General features: G+C 40.9%; 1 protein-coding gene across 2 annotated transcripts in view; it reads left to right on the top strand.

Moving 5' to 3' along the window:
- Nucleotides 1-12,477, top strand: part of btbd11b (BTB (POZ) domain containing 11b) — a 125,639-nt gene that overhangs the window by 80,548 nt on the left and 32,614 nt on the right. For both annotated transcript variants that reach the window (XM_029634580.2, XM_029634581.2), the window contains exon 2: nucleotides 738-887. In XM_029634580.2, coding sequence (XP_029490440.1) covers nucleotides 738-887 — 150 coding nt within the window. The remainder of the gene's footprint in view (nucleotides 1-737; nucleotides 888-12,477) is intronic.

The raw sequence follows: 12,477 nt of genomic DNA on the forward strand, positions 1-12,477 counted from the left end.
CAGAGCTCTTACATGTACAGCATATTATCAAAGTAACAAAATAGTAAGAAAGTAAACCCCTGTGTCCTAATTGGCGCCTTTAAACTGGGTATGAATCGCACCCAATCCAGCGTGTACGAAGCATGATAGCAAATGTTTGGATAAATATTCGGCAACAGGTAGAGTTTACCTGGTAGACAGTCAAATCAAAGCAGGCACCATCCCGCATCGTAACAAATCATCTTAGAACATTTTATTTTTATTTTTTTTATCTCTACTCAATAATATTCTTATGAAGCACAGGCAGTCAAATGTGACATTTCTGAAATTCAGTCTATCCTCTCCCTGCTCCAATGCCTCGAGTTGTAAACAACAAACAATTACACCCTATCTCATCGACAGAGACTGCCAGGTGTTGTTCCTCACACACAGTGACTGCTTGCGTAGACAGAAACACAATACACTCCTCAATGTCCCCTCCACAAAGATGGCTGACCATGAGCTTTGGGCCAAACCGTTCACCTGTTGCAGTACAGTACAAACTGACATATTTAATGAACATTAGGCTTTCCTGCGATGGAAAAGTCACTTCTCCTCAATAAAAAAGTACCCACTTGTGCTGTATTATTCTTGTAATTGTAGTTTTAGCTTATTTTCCATTTTGTGATCCAATAAGTATTGATCCATCATGAGACTTTCTACTGTTTTTACGCATTTGTCTGTTCTTAACCATCTCTCTCTCTCTCTCTCTCTCGCAGGTGTGCTAAGCCTACCAGAGAGCCTGACTCTGCATCGGGACCAGCAGCGGTCAGGGAAGAGTGGGGAGGGCCATGCCTACAGTCAGTCGGAGCTGCGCTCCATCGAGCAGTGCCTGCTAGCCACACGTGTAGGCAGCATCTCAGAACTCAGTGAGTACACTCAGACTTAGATTGGGTTTTTACACAACTTTTTACAATTGTTGTGTTTATGTGCGTGTGTGGTGTGTGTGTGTGTGTGGGGGGTTAGAGTTAGCATGTTAGAGTTAGCCCACTCAGTTCTCACTTTACCCAAGCAGAGAAATGAAACATGAAGCATCCATAAAAATATGATTTGCCTTTCAAGATGTACCAACAGAAGTCCTGATAACGAAGTCAATGTCAGAGTATTTAAAATCGATGCATTATTCAAACAATTTAAGGAGATATACATATGCTTTCAGGATCACTATGAAACATCTGTCTTCTTTCCCCATGTTGAAATCTGTTGTAAGTGTTTTTGAATTCTAATGTGTTTACATTTTGTGTTTAATGTGTATTTTATATTGTATTATTCAGGGCACATTTGGAAAAGAGACCTAGGTCTCAATATGTCTTCCCTGTCAAAATTCATCTTCTTTTCTTTTTTTTTTATAAAATAAGATGTAGGTATCAAATCCAAGCTTATTGGTCGCTTACACAAGTTTGCAGAGAAATGCTTGTGTTTCTAGATCCAACAGTGGAGTAATACCTAGGAACCTAGGAATATATGTGTTTATGGGTCCCATTATGCCTGGCGAAAACCCAAACACTGCATTCCACAGTAAGAACCTTAAACCAACGGTCAAGCATGGTGGTGCTAGTGTGATGGTTTGAAATGCTTTGCTGAATCGGCACCTGGACGACTTAAGGCATAGAAGGAACCCTGAATTCTGCTCTGTGTCAATGAATTCCACAGGAGAATGTCAGGCCATCCGTCTGTGAGCTGAAGCTGAAGTGAGGCTGAGTCATGCAGCAAGACAATGATCCAAAACACACAATCAAGTCTACATGAAAATGGCTAAACAAGCATCACATTTTAAGTTTTGGAATGGCCTAGTCAAAGTCCAGACCTAATCCCATTTGAAATGTTGTGGCAGGACTTGAAACGAGCATTTCATGCTTAAAAACCGACAAATGTTGCTGAGTTAAAACAGTTTTGCATGCAAGAGTGGGCTTAATTTCTTCCACAGTGATGTGATAGACTGACCAACAACTACAGGAAGCATTTGGTCACAGTCATTGCAGCTAAAGGTGGCACAACCAGTTATTGAGTGTAAGGGGGCAATTCGTTTTTCACACAGGGGAATTAGATGTTGCATAACTTTCTTAAGTAAATAAATAAAATAAGTGTCATTTTTTTTGTAATTTGTCAACTCAGGTTCCCTTTATCTAATATTAGGTTTTGGTTGAAGATCTGAAAATATGCAGATAGAGAAAATCAGAAAGAGGGCAAATACTTTTTCCCTTCACTGAATCAACTCATTGGCCACCTCGTTCACGAAAATGGTTCGCTCCTACAGACAGTGATTCACATGGCCTTGGCTTGCTATATAAAGCAGGCAGACAGGCATCGAGGCATTCAGTTACCTTTCAAATGAACGTTCAAATGGGCAAAATGAGTGACCTAAGCGACTTTGAGCATCGTATGATCGTCGGTGCCAGGTGCCGGTTCCAGTATCTCAGAAACGTCTGGCCTCCTGGGCTTTTCACGCATGAGAGTGTCTAGAGATTTGTGCAACAAACAAAAAACATCCAGTCAGCGGTAGTCCTGTGGATGAGAAACAGCTTGTTGATGAGAGATCGAAGGAGAATGGCAAGAATCATGCAAGCTAACAGGCGCGCTACAAACAATAGTGGGAAGAATGGCATCTCGGAATGCACATCTCGTCGGTTCTTGTCACGGATGGGCTATTGCATCAGACGACCACTCTGAAAAAACCTTGCCTTGAATCCAGGTTCCTGTTGGCAGAGTCAGGATTTGGCGTAAGAAGCATGAGTCCATGGCCCCATAATGCCTGGTGTCAACGGTACAGGCTTGTGGCGGTGGTATAATGGTGTGAGAAATGTTTCATTGGCCTGAAGAATTCGAGATGTTCTGAAGGCAAAGGGGGGTCGGGTCGTACCCAGTACTAGATGGGTACCTAATAAATAAACTGACCACTGAGTATACGTATGAGCATACGTATAAAGTGGGTGAAAGAGTATGTAAATCAAATTAATACACTAAACAAACATTTGATCGCAAAATTTTCAAAGATTTTACTGAGTTACAGTTCATATAAGGGAAAAAAATCATTTTGCAGATGCTCTTTTCCAGGGCAACTTCCAGAGAATACATTTTCATACTGGTCTCCCACGGGAATTGAATCCACAACCCTGGCATTGCAAGCACCATGCTCTACCAACTGAGCCACATAGAACCTGTCAATTTAAATGAATTAATTAGGAAAAAATCTATGGATTTCACATGACTGGGAATACAGATATGCATCTGTTGGTCACAGATACCTTTTATAAAAAAGTAGAGGCGTGGATCAGAAAACACATCTCCTTCGAGTTGATCAGGCTGTTAATTGTGGAGTATTGTCCCACTCCTTTTCAATGGCTGTGCGAAGTTGCTGGATATTGGCGGGAACTGGAACACACTGTCGTACACGTCGATTCAGAGCTTCACAAACATGCTTAATGGTTGACATGTCTGGTGAACATGACGAACTGGGACATTTTCAGCTTCCAGGAATTGTGTACAGATTCTTGCGACATGGAGCCAGGCATTATCGTGCTGAAACATGAGGTGTTGTGCATTCAAACTGCCATTGATAAAATGTTGTTGTATTTGTTGTCCATAGCTTATGCCTGCTCATACAATAACCCCACCTCCACCATGGTGCACTCTGTTCATAAGGTTGACATCAGCAAACCCCTCGCCCACACGACACCATACAAGCTGTCTGCCATCTGCCCGGTACAGCTGAAACTGGGATTCATCCGTGAATAGCACACTGCTCCAGCGTGCCATTGGCCATCGAAAGTGAGCATTTGCCCACTGAAGTCGGTTACGATGCTGAACTGCAGTCAGGTCAAGACCCTAGTGAGGTCGACAAGCACGCAGATGTTTCCCTGAGATGGCTTTTGACAATTTGTGCAGAAATTCTTCAGTTGTGCAAACCCAGTTTCATCGGCTGTCCGGGTGGCTGGTCTCAGACGACATCGAAGGTGAAGAAGCCGGATGTGGAGGTCCTGGGCTGGTTCCACTGCCAATTCTCTAATAACTGCTCAAGTGGACATTCATGCAGTTAGCATAACAATTGCACACTCCCTCAAAACATGAGACATCTGTGGCATTGTGTTATGTGACAAAACTGCACATTTTAGAGTGGCCTTTTATTGTCCCTAGCACAAGGTGCACCTGTGTAATGACCATGCTGTTTAGTCAGTTTCTTGATATGCCACACCTGTCAGATGGATGGATTATCTTGAAAAAGGAGAAATGCTCACTACAGGGATGTAAACAAACTTATGAACCAAATTTGAGAACAATAAGCTTTTTGTGAGTATGTACATTTTCTGGGATCTTTTATTTCAGCTCATGAAACACGGGACCAACATTTGACATTTTACCTTTCTATATATTTTTTTGTGCCTTCGGAAAATATTCAGACTTTGTTAGGTTCAACCTTATTCTAAAATGTATTTTTTTTTAAAATGTAAAAATCCCTTGTCAATCTACACACAATACCCCATAATGACAAATCAAAAACAGGTTTTGAAAAATGTTTGAAGAAAAAAAAAAAATATATATATATATATATCACATTTACATAAGTATTCAGACCCTTTATTTAGTACTTTGTTGAAGCGTGCAGCAGAGTTGGTTGTCCGTCTGGAAGGTTCTCCAATCTCCACAGAGGAACTCTCAAGCTTTGTCAGAGTGACCATCGGGTTCTTGGTCACCTCCCTGACCAAGGCCCTTGTCCCCCGATTGCTCAGTTTGGCTGGGTGGCCAGCTCTAGGAAGAGTCTTGGTGGTTCAAAACCTCTTCCATTTAAGAATGATGGAGGTCACTATGTTCTTGGGAACCTTCAATGCTGCAGAAATGTTTTGGTATCCTTCCCCAGATCTGTGCCTCGACACAATCCTGTCTCTGAGCTCTACAGACAATTCCTTCGACCTCATGGCTTTGTTTTTGCTCTGACATGCACTGTCAACTGTGGGACCTTATATAGACAGGTGTGTGCCTTTCCAAATCATGTCCAATCAATTGAATTTACCACAGCTGGACTCCAATCAAGTTGTAGATGCATCTCAAGGATGATCAATGGAAACAGGATGCACCTGAGCTCAATTTCAGTGTCATAGCAAAGCGTCTGAATACTTATGTAAATAAGGTATTTCTGTTTGATTTACTTAATCCATTTTAGAATAAGGCTGTAACAAAATGTGGAAAAGACCAAGGGGTCTGAATACTTTCCGAAGGCACTGTATTTGTTTTTGGAAAAACCTTTTCCACTTGAGAATAGTGAGCTCATGTATAATGATCTTAGGCCCATACACAGTACTGTATCTCTTCCCCTGGCATTTCAAAATACTGTAGTCATTCTGCCATTTTTTGGGGTGAGTGAGTGGGCCCTTAATTTGAAGAGACACACCGTTCAGTCTGAACGGTGTGTCTCTGAATGCTGAATGCTTGTCTGAATGCTGAATGCTTGTCCTCAGCGAATTTCATCTGACTTAACCGAGAAACGATATGTGATGTCCAGAAGTGCGGCAGCTTCTAGTCTCGTCAGTGTAGATATATAGAGCCATGTCATTCTAAGAACACATGCAGAAAGGCTCTAATGCAGTCTCTTTCAGATGTTCGGTTGACGTTTTGCCAACGTTGTTATTGCATAGGACACAATGAGAGACCCAAAGCACCCTGTGTGTCCAGCGTCAACACATCATCAAAATGAACACTGATCCAATTCTCTTTTGGATCAGAATGGAGTCCCAGTCCCCAGCGTACAAAGCGCTAAGCCACATCAGCAGTGCTCTGTACATGGAGTATTGATGGGTTCACTCCGGGACTCATTCAGCTCTGTTGACACTACAAATACAGTGATGCAGCCGCGGCGGCTAAGGATGCCTCTCGATGCGTCTCAAGCTTGTTTCCAAAGATAATATTAGCGCAGGATGTTTATCTTGTAAATAGACCGGATGACTGTAAAGCATACAGTATTTGCAAAGTTCAATCTGCCAAATGAATCATGGAGAAAAGCAGAAATGTCAGCAGACTAGCTATCAGACTGTCAGAGAGAGAGAGCGGGAGGGAAAGGGAGAGGAGAGAAGAAACACAGATGAATGCATCTCAGATTAGTTTAAATGTAGCTAAACTGCAGCAAAGCCAATTTGCATATCCCAGGTACAGTGTTTTTCCAACGGTATTTAATGTCCATTTAAGAGGTATTGATTGTCCTCTCTCTTAGTACTGTCTTATTTATTTTGTATTAAATCCACGTTAGTGTATTTTAAATGGCAGTCTGTCAAAGTGCCCACAAAACGGGCTTTCGTCTCTGACATTATTCAACAATAACACAGAGAATCATCTGTCAATCATTGATAAAATGAGGTAAAGTTAGCTAAATCCTCCTCTGAAGATAAATTGATCATGTAATTCTGTACATTTAAACAGCAATGTTCTTGGAAATGTCAATAGCTGACAGCTGAGGATATCCTATACTCAGCACACAAGCTATTTTCATATGGAAATATATAGATACAACCACTAGGTGAAAAGTACCTCAGGAAGAAATGTCAAAATTATGACCTCAAGTGATTGCTTTTTCCACCACCAAAAAAGAGATGGATGTAGTAGTACTGAATCCCAGCTAGCTGTCTGCACTGGCACTCCCAGTACTTCTCACAACTGGAGACCTCAGAGTGTGACTGGACCGCCACCTGCAGTGAAGCATCACGCCAGGTAGAGGCAGCAGGCTGAAGAACATTAAGTCATGAAAATATTTGTTTTTTAGACAGTGACAGATTTAATAGTGTAGTATAGTCGGTTAGGTAGAAAGGGGCTCTTACTGTGTGAGTAATGAACTGTAGCAAAGGCCTGAGAGAGTGGCATCAGTGGGGTTGAGGTGGGCTTCTGTGGGGGTGAGACCTCCACACGAAGAAGGTACTGGTGACCCTGTCCCCTGCATGGTACATACCGGCCGATTCTCTCAAATTGATTATTTGGATAGCAGAGCACAGCTGGTCTTAGGGTTGTTGTGACTAGGGCAGTCAAATTCCATGTAATCATTTAGTCACGGTAATTAGGCTTCTCCAAGATCTGATGCTTTTGATGGTCATTAGTAGCCTACAAAACCTGCCTGGTACTCAGCACTCTATTGGCCTTCTAATCACTCTGACATCAATGCAAATGTGATTGCAAATCTAATAAAAAAAATCATGAGAGCCCATGAGCTCATGAGTGATGGCTTCTAATAAAAGGAGGAGGATCCCATCAGCTTTCTATAGGCTAGGCCTACTTTCCTAATACTAAGCACATTGCTTCTCTTTACAACAGGAATATAGCCTATCTGGCTGGCATGAAAATGAACCACGGGAACAGCGTTTAAGTCCATAGATTACATGTTTTTTTTTCGAGAAAGGTGTATGATAATGGTCCATTCTAAATCAAAACAAATTTCACACATATATATTATTTAGTACATGTAAAGACAAGTTTCAATCAACAGTCTGAGGGGTGACAATATTAGCCTATAACTTGTGAATGATATATATATATATATATATATATATATATATATATATATATATATATATATATGAATAATGCCCAGCTTGTGTGCAGTAAGGCAAGAAACAGCTTATGTAGCCTAGCCTATAGGCCTATATGTTTTGATAAGGTTTGCATCACAACTAAAGTGGCCAAATAACTTATTAAAATTAAGCACATTAATCCGCTTTACAAGGGGTGTAGAGCCTAACTGGCAAGCATACGCACTATGTGAGTTTCAAGTTTGGGGAACATAATTTTCACCAAAAAATACACCTTTGTAATAAAAGCATTACATGCATAATCGCATTTGCAATCACTTTTGAGAATGGTGTTTTCCTGCTAATTGATTGCATTTTGGAACATTGGCACTTATAGCCTATTGCCGTGTGTGCTTTGCTGCGCTTATAATATGAAGAAATAGTCTAATAGTTTATCACCATTTCAAGCTAAACATTTTGATTTGTTGCGTCAGCCTCATTGCTTTAAAAAAGTGTTTTGTTGATGCTGGTGGTTGTATTCATTTGGGGTCTATCGCATCCCACAACTGTCCCAGACTATGTTTGGAATATTTATTTTTCGCACAGAATACAATAGGTCAACTTTTGTACTATGGGGGATAGTAGATTGACATAGGCTAGTGCTTTTGCTGTTCGTTAAGCCACTCATCTTGTTGGCTGATGAAAAGTAAATGTGGACAGTTCTTCCAGTATCTTCAAAATGCGCCTCTGAATTGGATAAGAATGCACGCAGTTGCGTCCCCAATGTGTCTGTCTTCACTCGTAGCCTGTGAGAAAGACCTGATCACATGATGGGAATTGGCTAATAAAAATGTAGCTATCTGAGAGAGCCATGCGAGTGAGAGTGGCTTCGGAGCACGCAGGCTGGAGATGGGAATTATAATTCGTATATTCAGCCCAAGGGCACAACGGCCACTGGCCGCAAAAGTCATGGATTTTTTTTAAAGGGGAATTACGGCCACACAAAGGGGATGCTGCTGGGAAATTTGAGGTATTATCAAGTGCTTGTCAAATGTTGAATGAGAGACTGATTGTGTGCAGCCTGCTCAAAAAAAAACAAAGTAGAGCTCATGCCTTTCAAATGATCATTAGAGTTGCATCATACAGCCTTAGAATGTATTAAAAATCCAAACATATAGCCCAAAGTTTGTATCACAACTAAAGTTGCATAAATACCTCTAAATGAAGCATATAGGAGGACCTGTTTCTTTGTTAAACACTCAACACAAAATAGCCGCGTGTGCGCACTCCCTCAAATTGTTTGGAGAAAATACCCTTTCTATTTTATTCAGCTGTGTTCAATTGTATTCTTCATACTGTAAAATAATATAAAATAATGCCATGGAATTCTAAGCAAATCGTGTCTGCTAAATGAACTAGTGTAGCCCACAGCCATATGGCATAGCCAGATCAGGACCTAACATAAGGACAACTCAGAGGATGCTATTCTGTTCTCCTGAAATAGACTACATTTTCTTCATATCATGTTTCTTTAGAGCTGTCTAAAATAAATAATGGATTTATTGTGAAGGTGTAGGCTATATTACATGGGTTTATTAGACTTTTTAAAATGTAGATGTTCCAAAGGTTTGCATCAGTGGCTTGTAGGCACTACTGGCTGGCAAAATGTTATAAGTTGCCACCAAAACTGAGTTCCAACCAGGCATTCTACATTCAAAACATGCTGTATTCAATGTTGATGTCATCATATTCAAAAGTAAATGTGTTTTTATCATTTAGTATCACCATGGCAATGGGTTTCAATAAACACTGGCTCTTATCAACCATTCTAATTCCAACATTCTACCTAAATGTTTGGTTTGATTGTGTGATGTCATCATGTCTTAATGTAGTTGTAATTTCATGCTGTCATATAAAAAAAACATTGACCACGGAGTACAGTGACTAGATTGTATTGGAATGACATCAAATCCAAATGTTATTGTATGTTTGCCACCCAGAACCATCATGGCAGTGGCGTTTGCAATCAATATACTGTACTGCCCTAGCCCGGGTTCCAGTCTGTTTCTGTTCTCTTGCTAACACCTTATGGAATTGTCATGTTTGGCATTTTAAAATTCATCACAGGACATACAGATACATCAATATCAATCTCAGGCCTTTTTCTATCATTTTTATTTGTCCTGATGTCACAGTTGATGAAATCAGTATGTTGGTCCTCTCTGTCTTCCAAGCATTGATTTAGCAGAGCTCTGCCTAAGTGCAGGTTGTCCACAGTTCACACTGCTAATGGCCTTTCACAGAGGGAGAGAGAAGAGAGAGAGCGAGAAGGGCAACCAGTGAAGAAGAAACACCATTGTAAATACAACCCATATTTCTTTATTTTTCCTTTTGTACTTAAAATATTTGCACATCGTTACACCACTGTATTTTAAATGTCTTTAGCATTTTGGAACTTTTGTGAGTGTAATGTTTACTGTTCATTTTTTATGATTTATTTAACTTTTGTTCGTTATTTATTTCACTTGCTTTGGCAATGTTGACATATGCTTCCCATTCCAATAAAGCCCCTTGAATCAAATTGAATTGAGAGAGCAAGTGTTATGTTGGGAGTTACGAGTCATACCAGGACATTGGTCATCTTCTTGCAGTAGGGTGCTGAATGTGAATGTAAAGCCAAGACCTCAACAGTCAGCAGTGGACCTTACTACTACGTGTAGATCCCTGAAGGAAATCGTTTTGGCAGCAGAGTGTCATTGCACTGTAGGATTTTTCATCTGTGCACTTGAGCACTGAAGGTTGCTCTGACTGAGAATGTTCTGGCATTCTTCCTGTACTGTACACACAGGCACAGATAAGCAGCAACATTCTCATCTTGATAATATCATTATGTTTGTCAGCTGTATTGTCAAGATAGCAATCACTCCTCTCTTTTTTCTTTTAATCTTATTTTGATCTCTAATAGGCAGAACCATCTGTTGGTTAATCACATGTAGGAATTTATGTCCTGGGTCCCTCTCTGCTTGCACTCAATGCACTGTGTGTGCTTCTATTAACTCTCCTGCAACAACATGTTGGTGTGTCTGTATCTGCATTCAGCTGCATGCTCTAATAAAATAATAACAATCATTTGGTAAGTGCTTATATTTGACATTGTTTCACACAAGTGTGAATTGTAAATGTGTTCATCTATAATCTATAGCGCTGTGGCATGGTGATTTTAGGTCTCTGAGGGATTCACAGACAGGCCCAGCGCTAGTAGGTCACTCTGTTCCCTTCTCAAAGCCTGCAGTATGACTCCTCAGCCCAAGAGCATTTAAGGAAGGACTGTAGTCTGTGATGTAGTGGTGCCCATGATGACTAAGACCATTTATGATGATGAGCTCTGATTTACTGTACTGCAATGTTTTCTTGATTCTGGCAAATCAAACCCACCGTTTAACCTGTTATGTTCCTGTGCTTCTGTCAGAGCCTTGGAGAGAAGCGTCCTGGACTTACACAGGCCACTCACAATTAAACACGATCTTGGCTGATTGACAGCAAAATCCTCCAAAATAGCTGTGATTTCACCTGCGCAAATTTGTAGACTACACTACACATTCTCCAACTGCAAAGACCAGATCTGATTAGAAGTTGTAGACAAACTATAGCCAATGCCATTTCAAATGTTTATCTAGCTAGTACTGGTAAATTAATAGTTTAGTCATGGCTCCAGTGAGACGTTCTCAGCCTCTACCCCATTAAATAGTCATTACACATCACGCTTGAATGAGGGCTTGGCTGTTATGTGGGCACTGAATAGCTGGTAACTGACCCCTCAGATGCCAACACTCATAAATCCCACTTGTAAATATAAGCAGTGCGATTGTACTCCTGAGAAGTTATCTTTTGATGAGAGAGCCTCAGCCTGTCGATGAAGGGGATGGTACCCTGTAGAACACTTGAAAAAAAGCATTATGAATAGACTAGAACTATCTCTAGCCTGTCTGTCTCCTACTTCGGTGCTCATTGTTGATGTAAAGAATGAGCTTGGTTGGATGAGATATGGATTACTAGCAGTGGCTTGAATCCCATGAATAGACTAATGGCATTGTAGACTAGCTCTTGAGGCTAACACAAAGGACAGCCCAGTGTTCGTGGTGAAATGGTAGCTCTTTTATTAGAGGACATGACAAAGCTAGCAGATTCTCCTAGTTATATTATTTCCATCTGAATCTGTATTTGTATTTAGTAGGGATCCTCATTAGCTAACTCTAGCGCCAAGGCACCATCTACTCTTCCTGGGGTCCAAACACCTTAAGGCACTTACATTACATATAAAACACAAGATAACACAGTACATCATATAACATTATTACACCACTACACATCTACAATACAAAAATGTATAATACCACCATACAACAATATTACAATGTACGTGTGTATAGAATGCGTATGCGTGTGTCTGTACTTTTGTATGTGTCTCTTCACAGTCCCCTCTGTTCCATAAGGGGTATTTTTATCTGTTTTTAAAAAATCTGATTCTACTGCTTGTATCAGTTATCTTATGTGGAATAGAGTTCCATGTAGGTATGTCTCTATGTAGTACTGTGTGCCTCCCATAGTCTGTTCTGGACTTGGGGATTGTGAAGAGACCTCTGGTGGCATGTTTTGTGGGGTATGCATGAGTGTCCGTAGTTTAAACAGACAGCTCGGTGCATTCAGCTTGTCAACACTTCTTACAAAAACAAGTAGTGATGAAGTCGATCTCTCCTCCACTTTCAGCCATCTGTAGCAGATGGGTGGTTGTTTTACTGCACTTCTAGAAGAAGCTCATTGTCTGTGAAGCCTATGGCACTGTGCTGTGCCAGACAGTATTGCTGTTGGGTTGTTGGGTTTAGTAATCTCAGTCCTCAGCCCGACGCCTGCCTGCCTGCCTGCCTGCCCGCCCGCCTGCCCGCCACCCCATTCCAGGAAATGTCACATGCCAGCG

This window comes from Oncorhynchus nerka, linkage group LG25, assembly GCF_034236695.1.
Source record: "Oncorhynchus nerka isolate Pitt River linkage group LG25, Oner_Uvic_2.0, whole genome shotgun sequence".
Classification (NCBI taxonomy): Eukaryota; Metazoa; Chordata; class Actinopteri; order Salmoniformes; family Salmonidae; genus Oncorhynchus; species Oncorhynchus nerka.